This window comes from Asparagus officinalis, chromosome 6 (assembly GCF_001876935.1).
Source record: "Asparagus officinalis chromosome 6, Aspof.V1, whole genome shotgun sequence".
In the NCBI taxonomy this organism is placed as follows: domain Eukaryota; kingdom Viridiplantae; phylum Streptophyta; class Magnoliopsida; order Asparagales; family Asparagaceae; genus Asparagus; species Asparagus officinalis.
The window spans coordinates 3,663,172-3,678,640 of record NC_033799.1 but is presented as its reverse complement, the minus strand read 5'-3'; the positions used below and the strand labels follow the sequence as shown (position 1 = coordinate 3,678,640).

The following is a 15,469-nucleotide window of genomic DNA, read 5'->3' as shown; positions in this document are numbered from 1 at the left end:
TCTCTAAATCAGTTCCAAACCTATACCCCCAATCTCTCTAAATTCTTTGGCCGTTATTATAAACAGTACTAATTTCTAGGGCTTTATATTTCTTAATTGAAATTTTAGGTTATTTTGTGGTTGTATAAATTACCTACTGCTTCAGTTTTGATGAAGCAAAGAAGATCTTTATTTTCAATTGTAAGTAGTGGTTATGCTGATTATTTTTATCATTATTATTTCCCTACTCTTATTTCTTATTATATTATCTGGTTGATGGTTGATTGGTTCATGACTTATCTTCTTTTTTGTACTGTTGATTGTTGATGTCAGGAATCTGAGGTTGATAGGAGGAATATAAAGCTATCAAGGTAAATTTAATTTTTTTGTGAACAAATATATTAGGATATGGTCTACAGTATTCCATATCTTTGTATTAATTTGTTAGTTCATTATTTCGTTCTTATGTATATTTGAGCTGGTGATTGTCATCTTTAAGCATTGTGCGTGTCACCAATCCTTTGTACATGTACATGATGGACCCTTGCATTGAAACCCATGTTATAAATTTTCCAATGTTTTCATGCAATGCTGGTACTAAATTTTCTTAGATAATTGCTTGTTATAATGGTTTTGTTAAATCAAGAATAGTTGGTTAAACATATTAACTCCGGTTTCATTCATATTTGTATTGTTCTTAATATGCCCTGTGTAATTGATAGTCTGATGCTATATTCTTGGACAAATTTTGAAAAATGACCCTTTTTTAAATTTAATAGGAAAAATCGACCCTGTAACAAGAAAATGGGTAAAATCGACCCTTTTTTGCACGGGACTAGTAGTCCCATGCAAAAAAGAGTCGTTTTTGCTAAAAGTTAATCCGACCCCCTTCCCCCAAAAAAAACTCTGACAAGCCTGCTTTAATCCCAGACCCACCTCACTGTCACATCCCTCCTCTCCCTCCCCTTCCCTTCCTCTCGCCTCCTCAAGTCCTCCCTCTGCCTCTCCCCCCTCCCCTACTCCCTCCTCCTCTTCCACCTCCTCCCCTCCCCTCCGGACCTCTTCTCCCTCAACCTCCTCCTCCCCCACCTCCGCCCCTCCCCCTCTACTTCCCCTCTCCCCCAACTCCTTCACCTTCACCTATGAAAACTCAAGGAAGATCGCTCGACAAGCAAGATCGACTCTGACGGTGAGCCTTGGGGCGGCGAGGGGGTGTTTGACCTGACATGAAAATCCATGCACTTCGCTAAAACGCCGCTGTTGCGGAGGTCGAGACAGTGGTGGATGCTCACGGCGCTGAAGGGGCGACGGCATGGAGGAGACGCTGGTGGGGACGACTGCTTGGAGATGGGCTCGGCTGCGGGCGACGGTGAAAAGGGGGTGCTGGGGCGTTGGCGATGGTTTTGAAGAGAGAGAGAAACGATGGATACGAAAAGGAGAGAGAAAGATGTTGACTTTGCAAAAGCAACCTTTTTTTGCACGGGACTACTAGTCCCGTGCAAAAAAGGGTCGATAATGCCCATTTTCTTGTTACAGGGTCGATTTTGCTTATTAAATTTAAAAAATGGTCGTTTTTCAAAATTTGTCCTATATTCTTTAATAGTCAAGGTTGCAGCAAGCATTTTCTCCACCAGCATACAAGTTAAGGGTTGTCCTAAGGGTGGATTAGTATGCCATGGTTGTTTAGAATTGTATGCATGCATATTTTTTAAATTTGCTTGAGACCTTGGTACAGACTGCAAAAAAGGATAATCAAAGATTCTTGCTAAAGCTCAGGAATCGAATGGAGCGGAAAAGATTTAATTTTGAATTGAGCTTTGTTTGTTTGTTGTTTGTTTTCTGTTTGTTTGATTAATTGGGTAATTTTTTGGTTTTTTTGGGGTTGGGATTGATAATCCAGCGATTGAGGTCCATATCGAGCATTTGAACATTGATACAGTATCTCAAGTAAATTTCATTAGAAAGCTACGAAGAAGTGAAAAACTCAAGTTCTCTACAGATGCTTTATCCAGATCTGTCTTAAATTTGCAAGAAACCATGAACAAGATGCCCTATGAACAAAAGAATATCACTAAGAAGTACAAGATGTTCTCCCCATTTCAATACTAACACTATCTTCACCTTCTTGTTCTTGTATAGTGGCTTGAGATCGAGATTGGCTACAAGAATCTGAAGGGACATTGATCCCTGCAAACCCTACCATGACGAAAGCAGCTCCGAGGTACTCGAGCAAGCCAGGGGCTCGTCCTGTGATCGAATCAACAATGGCAGCAATCGGGACCTGAATCGAGAGACCAGCAGTCGCTACTGTAGTCGTCGTCAGCTGAGTTGCTTTCACCCACAAATAATCACTCAGCACATTATCTAATAGACCTGCGATAGCAAACAAACAAACAATGTTTTTTTATATTTCTATTCTTTTGATCTCAGTTTTGTGTAAGAACTAGTTTCACAAAACTGCCACGAACTCTGGAGGGTTTCAGTTTTCACACAAAGCTACCAGAACCACCCTGAACCTATGAAACTGCAGAACATTGCCTTTCCGATAATAATGGAGATATGAACACAAACCTTTTGCCACAATGAGACTGAATTGTTTAAGCTTGAGCCTATCAAAGGCATCCTCCTTCGTCAAATACAGTACTAGGACAACAGGCAGAAAGATCAGAAAGTTGAAGAACCCTAAGAATCCGAGGAATTGAGCTGTACTTGCTCGAGCTTCTCCTTCTCCCTCATCAGGCAATTTCTTTCGTATCAAAGTGATATAAATAGAATATGTAGCAGCAGCAGCTAGAGAAAGAATGTCACCTACGACAGGGTTTTTTGCGTCTGCACTCGTTCCACTTTCTGAATCGCCCAAGCTGACTATTATAGTTCCTCCCATACAGAGAAGGATACTAATTAGCTTAACCCATGAAAACTTTTCTCCTAAAAATGCTAAAGAGACCAAAAAAGTGAAAAGGCTCGAAGTGCTGCTTAAGATGGTATTAGACTGCATCAAGTAATTAAACATCCATCACAACCCTGGCACTGGGAGTTTGAAACAGACATAAAAAGTAATTGTAGATAGAATATAGTTAAATTAAACTTACTACCCCTGTAGTTATATTGCTGCAGATAGACCCCAAAAGAGTTCTATTATAGCAAATAGACGTCCTGAGTGAAAATCTACTGTTGCAGATAGAACCCTCTGAAAAGGTTAAGAGAAAATTCACTCTGGCGGTCTATCCTACAAGGGTAGTAAGTTCAATGTGGCTACTGTACAAAGGGTGTCCAGAATTTATCCAAATGAGAACTGTTCCGATGAGATAAGCACTTACTGTCACAGTGGTATATTTGAGGGAGAGATTAAAAGCAAGCTGTGCAAAGAACCAAAATGGGCATATCAACAAGCTAACTTTTGCCACACGAGTTCTTGTCCACCGCCCTTTTGCATCAAGTTCATCACTCAAATCTTTACTAGCTCCATTAGGACTCAATAAAGAGTTAGACTCTGAATTATGATCTACTTCTGGTATAAGATGTACATTCTCTAAGGAATCAACTTGTTGCAATTCCGTGTCATCGTCAGTTTTCCACCAACTCCAACTAGATCTACTCGAATCATCAAAATAGCGTGAAATCTCAACCAAAGGGATGTAAATCATAAATAGAGAGTTGCAAATGTAGGTTAGTAGGAATGGAGAGACACCGGCATCTTCGACTGATTGGACTATATAACTAGCAGCAATCCATATTGCTGCAATTGCAAAAATATATGTCAAACCTAAAATCCAACGATATGTATCTCTGTCCATCCACCTCCTGAATGAGTTGCAAATAGGACCGAACACAAGATAATCCAAACTATGATTGTTTCCTGTTTAACAAAAAACATATTAATATATTCGCAAATATGCAAAGCAATGAGGGCCTAAATATCTTTCAGGAATATTATTGTCAATTCAGCAGAAGCGAAACAATGGCACTAGTCTAACTTCAACATTCTTTCAGATAATGGGGATGAATAAAGTAGTCGAAAAAAGAAAGCTTATTGTATGTTTAGAAGCTACAATATGTCAGGAGCCTTGAAAAGAGGGAAAGGAAAATTAAGTGGCTAATTATCGCATTGCTTGACCCGATTCCACCCCCTCCTCAAAGTGATATCGATAAATAAAATGATCCGTACGCCAAGCTGGGGCTTGTCTATACAGGTTAGCTTTCTCCAAATTTGATCATACCTTCTTAACAAGTAAAGATACTTAATTGCTAATTAATATTTATTTATCAACTTATTTTGCATCATCCAATTATTCGTATCCGTGTCACAAACTATGATATTTTCCATACTTAAATAATTCTTTTCATGAAAACCAAGTACTCAAAGATACTAATTACCATGACAGGATCCTCCAACCAAATATTCCTCTTAAATTACCAATAGAGTAGGTTTCACATTGTGAATATATGCAAGAACTTAACCTTTTTACCGCTATTTGAGAAATAACTGATTGAAATATCTTCAACGATACAATTATTAATAACTAGCACATAAAAAGGATTACATAAATTTCTTTTTCAAGAATTTTTATTTCATTCTATTTAAGATAATCCTGGGTGAAGCTTGTAGCTCATTTCAAGTTTTTTGAAAATTCCCCAGACACAGATTGAGCTAAAATCTAAACGCACATCAGAAATCAATAAAAACCCAATATTTAAAGATTATTTTTAAAATATATAGATCAATTTAGCTCTATAATTCATACAGAGTGAATAAAAAATAATATTACAACTAATTTTTAGTAAGGGGTTGTTTGGTTGGTTTCCTAAAATCAAAGAAAAAAATAGGTACTAGGAAATCAATAAAATTTGATTTTCATCCATTTCCATCTTTAAAAATCACCCACACCAACCAATAATATGGTGACAACTCATCTCATCTCCTTTCTTACTTTTAAGAATGAACCAAATACAAGAAATGGGTCACATCATCCATCTCATCCCATATCATCTCATCTTTAAAAATCACCCACATCATCCAATAATATGGTGACAACTCATCTCATCTCATTAAAATTTCTTTTCCATCCATTTCCTTAAAAAAAATAAGAAAATTGGTTTCTTTAAGTATGAGTCACATCTTCCAATAATATAATGGCAACTCATCTCATCTCAACTATTTTCTTAGTTTTAAGAATGAACCAAACATAAGAAAAGAACCTATTATAGAAAATAGGTTTCTTATAATTCATTTCCTTATTTTTTTTATCCAACCAAACAACCTCAAAACAAGTTTTCTTAAAAGATCACTCACATCATCCAATAATATGGTGACAACTCATCTCATCTCATCTCCTTTTTTACTTTTAAGAAGTCAACCAAACACAAGAAAAAACTTATTATAGGAAATATGTTTCCTATTCTTTGATTTCCTTCTTTTAAGCCAAACAAAGAGCCCCTAATATGAACAGGAAAAAAAATAAAGGGAAAAAGAGAAAACTGAATGAAATCGGGAGACCTATGAATCCAAATATTTGAATTTTGAGAAGTAAAAGACTGAATTTTATCAGAGATCTCGATTCCACAAACAACGAGGAGCCTCGTTTGGTAAAAACGAGAGGAAAAAGAAAAACGGGTCGAATTTTGACCGACCCGAGTATGCGAAACTTTTGGTACCCGCTAAAATCCTTATTTGATTGATTAGGACTATTTGATTGATTAGGCTCAAAAAAAATTTCTATTCATATTTAGCCTCAACATAATAGATTCATAGAAATAAAATGTGACAGGGTTCCCCAACATGAACTCAGGCCTATAAGAAGCTGCTACCATCATCTAATTTGATTTCAGGTTTTCATTATACATTGTATTGTTTGTGTTTTTAGTCCAAAACAAATGAAAATGAGGCTTAATGTTTTCCTGGTCTTTATTATTTTCTGTCAATTAAACTATACTAAAACAATTCCAGTACAAGGTTTCTATGCACCCAAGTTTCCTAATGCAGAGGGGATCGTTTTCGATTATGTCAGGAGACATATTCCGAATGCACCATCACTGGCTCCTGCCTTCTTAAACTGCACTTCATCGATTGCTTTGTGAGTGTAGAGTACTCACAATTCGTATATTAGTTGTTTATATTATTAAGTTTAATTTCTTGTATTGTTGATACATTTTCGGGGATGTGATGCGTCTGTGCTATTAAATTCAACTTCCAACAATAAAGCAAAGAAAGAAGCAAGTTCGAACGTAAATCTTCGTGGGTTTGAATTCATCGATCGAATTAAAGAAAGCCTAGAAGCTGAATGTCCTAGTGTTGTTTCATGGGCTGATATACTTTCCCTAGCTACAAAAGATGCAATTGGAGCTGTAGTAAGAATCATGTTTCTTAAACTATGGTAATTTATGTATCGATGAAATTATGTTCTTTTCTTGTTTTGTACTACAGGGAGGCCCTCATTGGCGGGTTGTCAAGGGACGAAGAGATGGACTGATTTCTAAGGCATCAGAAGCTGAAGAAGAAATTCCAAAATCAGATTTTGATTTTAACACACTCATGAGATCCTTCTCGAGCAAAGGGCTGAATGTGACAGATCTAGTTTTCTTAAGTGGTACACTAGTATAATCACACACACTTCAGTGTTATTTTTTTTTGGATAAATCTCCCAAAATTCCATGAAACTTGGGGGCTTTGCACAAAGCCCTCTTCACTTTAAAATTAATGAAAACCCATTTGGACTTTCAGATAAGACTAGATCCTTCTGAACTATTGGAAAAATCTCACAAACCACGTAAATGGGTAGAGCAATAACTTTGAATTATGACAAATCAAAATTTGTGATGATAATTTGGAATGAAGCATCCATATGGAAGAAAAAGACACGATTACCGGGTCACATCACTAGACTTTTTGCTCTACATGTTAAAGCCATTTATAAGATTTTTCAGGGTTTTCTTTATTTATGAGGTTTACTGGGTTTTGTGAAATTTAACTTGTTTTTCTTCATTTTCCCATAAAAGTAAAAAAAAAAAATCCCTGGAGTTTGATTTACGAAAATTTATGCCGACAGGAGCTCAGACCATTGGTTATACTCACTGCACATTCTTCAGCAACAGGCTCTACTAGGGGTGAGCATTCGGTCGGTCGGTCGGGTTTCGACAAAAAAAATGACAACCGAACAGCACTGACGATCTCAAGAGAACCGACCCGAACCTAACTGTTACGGTTCGGTTTGGTGCGGTCGGTTTACACCCTCGAGCTCACTGTCGACGCCGCCCTCGCCTCACAACTGCACTCAAAAACAAAAACGTAAAAAATAAAGGGACTAGAAGTACCTGGGTGCAGTACGAACACGACCATCCCTTCACCGACGACGACGACCTCCCCCTCTCCCCCTCCCTCCTCAAAACCCTCCTCCGTCGCCTCGCTCCTCCACTCCTCGAAGACCCTTCGACGAAGCCCTGGACACCCTCGAGCTTGCCGCTCGATTACCACCCTCTGAGCTGCGCCGTCGCCACTCGACGTCGCCGCCGCTGGCTGAGAGGGGGCTTGGGGTGGGATCTTGACCGAGGGGGCTGACGGAGAGGAAAAAGGCTTCGTAATGGTGTTGATTGAGAGAAGAGGACTGGTGCTGGCGGCTTGAGGGGGCTGGCGACGGCGGGGACCAGATCGAGAGAGATTTAGGGTTTGATCGAGAGAGATTTAGGATCGGGTTCTGAATGAGGGAATTATATTAGTCGGGTAATGGGTATTGGGTATGGGTTACGCGGGTATTGGGAGGGTGTGCAATGTTCGGTCGGGTCGGTTTAATCGGCTTATACTTATCTAAGCCCGACCCGAACCGAAACTTTCTCAAAACCGCACCGAACTGCCCAAAGTCGGGCGGTTCGATCGGTTTGTTCGATGTGAGCCGAACAATGCTCACCCCTAGGCTATACAATTTCACAAGCTATGCAAATCAAGACCCTACACTCGACGCTTGCTATGCTGAGAAACTAAAGGAAACAAAATGCAAAACTCCTGAGGATAGCAAAACTCTGATTGAAATGAATCTGGAAGTGCTAAATTTTTCGACATTTGATATTACAGGAATGTACTCAGCAAGAGAGCCTTATTTCAATCTGATATGGCTCTTTTGACTGATTCCTTATCTAGATCCTTAATCTTGAACATTGTCAGTGCACCGTGAGAAGATTTTTACTTAGATTTTGCTCTGGCTATGGAGAAAATGGGGAGGATTATGATAAAACTTGAGATGAAGGTGAAACAAGGAAAAATTGCGCAGTTGTGAACGACTAGATTGCAGGGATTTTTTAAAGAGTTTTATTAAAGAATGAATGTAGTGTGTAATAGTATTATGAGTTCCATGAACAAAAATTACTTCTGGTATATGGGTAATAAAATTAGACATGGGTTGATGCAGATCTAGGAAATTAGCATGAAAGAACAATAAATAGTACTAATTTTGCAAATGATGATGGTGGAAATGTTGCAGTAATATTGTGATCTTTTACAATAAGTAGTAGCTTATGTTGGTACATAATTATATTGTTGATGACCTTAGGCAGGAGAAATGATTATAGCATGGGTGGTGATTATGGAAAATGATTATCACGACAAATAATGCAACGTTATTCATCGGTTAAGGTACAATGTTTCAAGTTTTGCATCATGAGCTTGTAAGTTATGTCTATTATTATTCCAAATATCTGATACTTATAACATTATCATGCAAATCTCCATGTTTAATAGTTTATCTTCTAATTTGTGACCAGACTATTACAATTTAGAGTGTAGATTAAGCTATCGGGTCGGGTCAAACTTATAACCTGACTCGTTTGTTAAACAGTCTTAATCAATCAAATAAGAATTTTAGAGGGTACTAAAAGCTTCCCATACTCGGGTCAATCAAAATTCGACTCGGTTTTTTTCCTCTTGTTTTTACCAAACTCCTTATTGTTTGTGGAATCGAGATCTCTAATAAAATTCAGTCTTTTACTTCTCAAAATTTGAATATTTGGATTCATGTGTCTCTCAATTTCGTTCAGGTTTCTCTTTTTCCCTTTATTCTTTTATTCTGTTCATATTCCTGAAAATTAGTTGTAATATTATTTTTTATTCAATTTGTATGAATTATAGAGCTAAATTAATGTTTTTTAAATAACCTTTAAATATTATATATTTTTATTAATTTCTGATGTGCGTTTAGATTTTTAGCTCAATCTGTCTGGGGAATTTTCAAAAAATTTGAAACAAGATACAAGCTTCACCCGAGATTATCTTAAATAGAATAATATACAAAAAATTGAAAAAGAAATTTATCTAATCCCTTTTATGTGCTAGTTGTTAATATGTGTATCGTTGAAGGATATTTCAATCAGTTATTTCTCAAATAGTGGTAAAAAGGTTAAGTTCTTGCATGTATTCACAATGTGAAACCTACTCTATTGGTAATTTAAGAGGAATATTTGGCTGGAGGAACCTGTCATGGTAATTAGTATCTTTGAGTACTTGGTTTTCATGAAGAATTATTCAAGTATAGAAAATATCATAGTTTGTGACGCGGATACGAATAATTGGATGATGCAACATAACTTGATCAATAATATTAATTAGCAATTAAGTATATTCACATGTTAAGAAGGTATGATTAAATTCGGAGAAAGCTAACATGTATAGACAAGTCCCAGCTTGGCGTATGGATCATTTTATTTATCGAATATCACTAGGGGTGGAATCAGGTCAACCAATGCGAAAATTAGCCACTTAATTTTCCTTCCCCTCCTTTCAAAGCTCCTGACATATTGTAGCTTCCAAACATATAATAAGTTTTATTTTTCAACTACTATATTCATCCTCATTATCTTCTTGAAGAATGTTGAAGTTAGACTAGTGCCATTGTTCCGCTTCTACTGAATTGACAATAATGTTCCTAAAAGATACTTAGGCCCTCATTGCTATGCATATTTGCGAATATATTGATATGAATTCTATTAAACAAGAAACAATAATAGTTTGGATCATCTTGTGTTCAGTCCTATTTGCAACTCATTCAGGAGGTGGATGGACAGAGATACATATCATTGGATTTTAGGTTTGACATATTTTTGCAATTGCAGCAATATGGAATGTTGCTAGTTATATAGTTCAATTAGTCGAAGATACCGGTGTCTCTCCATTCCTACTAACCTACATTTGCAATTCTCTATTTATGATTTACATCCCTTTGATTGAGATTCAAGGCTATTTTGATGATTCGAGTAGATCTATTTGGAGTTGGTGGAAAATTGACGATGACACGGAATTGCAACAAGTTGATTCCTTGGAGAATGTACATCTTATACCAAAAGTAGATCATAATTCGGAGTCTAACTCTTTATTGAGTCCTAACGGAGCTAGTAAAGATTTGAGTGATGAACTTGATGCAAAATGGCGGTGGACAAAAACTCGTGTAGCAAAAGTTAGCTTGTTGATATGCCCATTTTGATTTTTTGCACAGCTTGCTTTTAATCTCTCTCTCAAATATACCACTGTGACAGTAAGTTCTTATCTCATCGGAACAGTTCTCAATTGGATAAATTCTGGACACTCCTTGTACTATTGCTACATTGAACTTACTACCCTTGTAGTTCTATTTGTGGCAGATAGACCACCAGAGTGAATTTTCTCTTAACCTTTTCAAAGGGTTCCATCTGTACCAGTACATTTTCACTCAGGGGTTCTATCTGCGATAATAAAACTCTTTCGGGTTCTATCTGCAGCAATATAACTACAGGGGTAGTAAGTTTAATTTAGCAGTAGTACAGGGGGTCTATCTACAATTATCTTTTTATGATTGTTTCAAAATCTCGGTGCTAGGGTTGTGACGGATGTTTTATTACTTGATGCAGTCTAATACTATCTTAAGCAGCACTTCAAGCCTTTTCACTTTTTTGGTCTCCAAACAACAAACCCTAATCAACACTCACTATAAACATCACCAAAAAAGAATTCCTGAAGAAATTGATCCTAAAATCAACCAATTAATAGAATAGGAAAACCTAGGGTAAAATTAATAAAAAAAATCCCTAATCAAATATCGTTTTCAACCCAGAAAAGAGATTTTTTTTACAAGAAATCAATCTAAAAAATAACGCTAAACAAATATTCCGCAAAAAGGGAGAAAAAACTGACCTTGAGAGAATTCGAGGACGCAACAAGAGAGAAATCCGGATCATCAAATTAAAAAAAGAAAACGAAAGGGGGAGGGGCCTTATTTATGTCAGGAGGAAGCCGACTTGGTCAATTAAAATAACCACCCGGTGTGATTACCTTATTTTGCCGTGCTGAAGGACCCCGGTTAGTTTAGGAGGTGTTTGTTTCAAATCCTATAATTTTAGGATATGGATTTTACCATGGGATTTGAAATCCATAGGTGTTTTGTTATGGGTTGTGATTTCTAAAATGTTATTTGTTTTATTAATATTTTGAGATTTTGAATATTACAATTTGTAATATTTTATTTGTTTCAAGCTCAAATTGTAGCATTACCAAATGCCAAAAATTTGTAATACCATGAATATGCTATCTTGGTGAGGTTACCTCCCACAAAAAAACAAAATTGGGATTTATCAAATCCTCTCTAATTGAGAGATAAGCACACTCATTTATGGATTTGCCAAAATCCTCTTCAATTGAGAGGATTTGACGAATTCTAAAAATTGGGCATTTTTTATACTTTTGGGATTCGATATTCTAAAATTTTTTAAAAACAAACACCATATATGGAATCCCAAAATACAAAAAAAAAACTCACTTTTTGATCCCAAAACTTGTAATCCATACCAAATGCCAAAAAATTTGGTGAAACAAACACCCCCTTAAGGGATTTGCCAACGCTTGCGGTGACGGGAACGGGCGGATGAGAATAATTGAGGGGTGAGTGATCGTTAGTTAACGCTGCTAGATTTGACGGTATGGAGCTGATGTGGGCCCTTATGGGGTGAATTTGAAAGCAAAATTCCATTTTACAAGATTCGCACTCTGAATAGCGAATGAACGTATGTAAGAACGTTATCATTCATACGAATGCTTCCATGAGAGAGGGTGATTGGACCTAGTTATAATTAGGCATGGCCGCATGAGCATAATGCAAAGTAAACTATGCAGGGAAAATGGAGTACTATTTCTATCAGAACCATCTGCATGCGAGCGGGCAGTTCTAATGCTCCATGTCCTAAACAGGATGGCAAATTGGGGAAAAAAACCCTAGTGGCTCAGAACCGCCGTGTCATGCAGGTGGTTCTGATAGGATGCGTGGTTGAAAAAGTGATATTCATCTCAATAAATGGTTAGATAATAGGAAAAATATGCAAGACAATATATTTTATGTTACATTGTAGTTAAAAACTTATTGTTAGAAATTACTTCAACCTGACATACATAATTATTCACATTTAATATCGTTCACTTCTTGACGTGCATAATAAATTGAACTACCTCAAAGAAGCCAAATCTCCCTCACCCCCTCCCTCAACTAAATCTTTGTCTCTGAAGTTAAACTATACGCATCAAAAGTTGCAAATGTTTACTTCTCTTTGGTCAAATTTACTTACATTATGTACAATCATACCGAGATCCCTATTCTCACGAGAAAATGTAATATGAGTGTATGCAATGTAATATGAGTGTATGCAATGTTTTAAAATTTTCAAAACATTTTAATTACATTATGTACAATCATTTTAATTTTTTTTCCCTTTAAAATGGGGTTAGCATCCTAGACGGAAATAGGATTAAAATGCTAGCCCCACTTTAAAAAAAAATTAAAACCATAGCCGGCGCACACCCCTTCTCTCCACCCCCGCCACAAAACTCCCTCTCACCTGAGCTGAAAACCTAGAAAACCCCAATGGCATTAAGGAAACCAGCATTAGTAATTGAAATCAGTCCACAGCGATAAAATGAGCTAGTTTGCACTCCGAATATGTTAGTAGCTAAATATAGATATTTGATATTTCATCTTTTACATAATTTTATTCTAGCACATCGCCCAGAGATTCTTGGCTGCATACCCAAACCCCAAGGGCATTGGGCATCTCCAACGCAACGGCAAAATGCCGTTGCGTTGAACTGTTCGAGCTCTAACCGTGCCGCATGTTTCGCGGCACTTTGGATGAGATGAACAGTGCGATACCAAATATTGCGCCATACTATTCATCTGTGTTATTACTGTACATTGTTTTAAAAATTTTTAAATATTTATTTTTTACCTCTTAATTAATATAAAAAGAAGATAAAACGGAATAAACTGAGAATATTCTTTTTTGGTGTAAAAAATGGTGCGGTTGGAGATGTATTACTGTTTGATGTGAATTTTGCGCTATTTTGATGCAAAATTTACACCATTTTGATGCAATGGGTTGGAGATGGTATAAGGATATCTAGAACTTCAGAATTCAGATCCTAGCGGTAGCTCAAAAAAAAAATCTACTTGATGTTGGGTTATTTAAAGTTAAAAAAGAACCGAGGGACTTATAACCAAAAAAAAACCTGTAACTACATCTCCTTCAACCTCTTCCTCTTCCTCCTTCATCTCCACCTCCGTCTCCTTCGTCGATTCCTCGTCCACCTTCTCCCTCTTCGCTGATCCGTCCTTGGTCTCTTCCTCATCTCCTCTCTCCCTATTCGAACCTCCATTGGTTTCCTTCTCGCTCGCTAGGGTTTCGGGAATCGAGGGGGCTGCGTCGGATTCGATTTTTTGGGGGATTGAGGGGGTTTCTTCGGCGATGGATTGGGGAGCGTCCGCCATGATCGAGGTTGGGAGAAGGATTGGGAAACGAAAAGGGGAGATCAGTTGAGGTCCTAAAACCCTAGCTTTTCCTTTGGCGGGCGTGCGTTTGCTAGGGTTCTACCCTAGTTTGCCACCTCCGTCAGCCCACCCCGCCGTCGCCCCATGCCATCGCCTGGCCAGGCCACCGCCGACTCTACTTGGGTTAAGGTATGTTTTAATTTCATGAAATATTTCAATATTATAATTTTCGTAAATTATTGTTTAATTTTAGCAAATACCGTAATTTCTAAACCAAAATAAAAAAAATTGAATATTGTAAGCCTAGAAAAAAAATCAGCTATTAACCGTTTCTTTAATCCATAATTTGATAATATTTCGCCATATTTCATCAACACTTATAATAATTATAAACCCTAAATTAAATACATTTTTGCCCTAATTAAACAGAACTTTTAATATTAAACTTAATTTTACCATAACTCAAATAAATTTATTAATCATTTCTAACCGTAGATATAACCCTAAGTTTAATTTTACCTAAATTAAATTATACTAATGTGATTATATAGGTTTGTGATTTGAAAATGTGTGATTTATGAAAGAAAATGTTTTCAAAAAATAGAGTGATATATAACGCAATATTACGTAATAATGTGTTATATATCTAATTTAGGTGAAAAAAATATAATGTTATTCCTAGATTCTTTTCCAATAATTACAACCAATTCTTTGAGGTAATAACATAAGATAAACGAGTCAAATTTGGGTAGGAGATAAAAGTTTTCTACCCAAAAATAATCGTTCACTTTATATTATAATAGGAAAGAATTGATATAGAAATTTGTAATTATTGGATCTGTCCTTCTCGGACGAGTTAGGAATAGTAGTGCATACATCCAACTTTGTACGTTTTCATTTCTTAAAAATTTTGGCAGCACGTACCCGTTGTTCTCCGTGTACAATAAGCGTATGTTGTTCTGCATTTTAGTCTATTGTCAATATGCATAATAACATCCGCACAGTGTATAGGGAGAACAGCGGGTAGGTGTTGCCGAAACTTTTAAGAAATGAAAATATGCAAAGTATGTGAAGTTGGATGTAAGCAATACTATATTCTTAATGACAATGTTACATTAAACGCTGGGCGCTTCTAGGTGTCGGACTTGGCGCCCAGCGCTTAGTCGCCTAGGTGGGGGCCTAAGCGATTTTTGGACGTTTTTTTTTTTCATTTAAGTGGTGGTCGATGAGGTTTTACTGAAGGTCGGATGTAGTAGAGATGTTCATATTTGGAGGTTAATAGAGTTTGGAGGACGTGTAGGCTACGACACATAAAATCACAATCAAGGCCTACAGGGTGCAATCTACGTAAGCAAACAATGCTCCCCTAAACGCTCGTAAAATCTAGGTGGGCAGCCTAAATACCGTCTAGGCGCTAGGCGCTAGTTAGGCGGTCTAGGTACCGCCTAGATCTAGGCGTACGCTTAAGCGGACTAGGCGAATGTTTTTTAAAACAGTGCTTAATGGGATAGAAGCCTTCCTATGACAGTCGCTAGAGTGTGCTAATTAGTCTCCATACCTTAATAAGTTTCAAACTTACCTCAATTAGCCCAACTTAAAGGCTATATCGTATGTAAGTGCTCCTACTACAGTTAAATGTGATGCTTATCGTAAAATTTCACCCAAAAAGACCTTGGTAATAATTCCAACGTGTAATCATTAAATTCAAATATTCATTCAGAAGT

General features: G+C 36.9%; 1 protein-coding gene and 2 long non-coding RNA genes across 3 annotated transcripts in view; 2 read left to right on the top strand and 1 right to left on the bottom strand.

Moving 5' to 3' along the window:
• The window catches only part of LOC109844284, a 3,409-nt gene extending 1,203 nt beyond the window's left edge, over positions 1 to 2,206 (top strand). Inside the window, exons 3-4 of the long non-coding RNA XR_002247974.1 lie at positions 313 to 350; positions 2,119 to 2,206. This is a non-coding gene — a long non-coding RNA (uncharacterized LOC109844284). The remainder of the gene's footprint in view (positions 1 to 312; positions 351 to 2,118) is intronic.
• LOC109844283 (thiamine-repressible mitochondrial transport protein THI74-like) lies at positions 1,902 to 11,227 on the bottom strand. The gene is made up of 4 exons (XM_020413271.1): positions 11,129 to 11,227; positions 3,300 to 3,838; positions 2,551 to 2,971; positions 1,902 to 2,352 (listed from the first exon to the last, which is right to left on the bottom strand). The coding sequence occupies exons 2-4, from the start codon at positions 3,774 to 3,776 to the stop codon at positions 2,051 to 2,053; spliced, it is 1,200 nt and encodes a 399-aa protein (XP_020268860.1). The 5' UTR covers positions 3,777 to 3,838; positions 11,129 to 11,227; the 3' UTR covers positions 1,902 to 2,050.
• Positions 13,850 to 15,469, top strand: part of LOC109845551 — a 5,847-nt gene continuing 4,227 nt past the window's right edge. The window contains exon 1 of the long non-coding RNA XR_002248406.1: positions 13,850 to 13,934. This is a non-coding gene — a long non-coding RNA (uncharacterized LOC109845551). The remainder of the gene's footprint in view (positions 13,935 to 15,469) is intronic.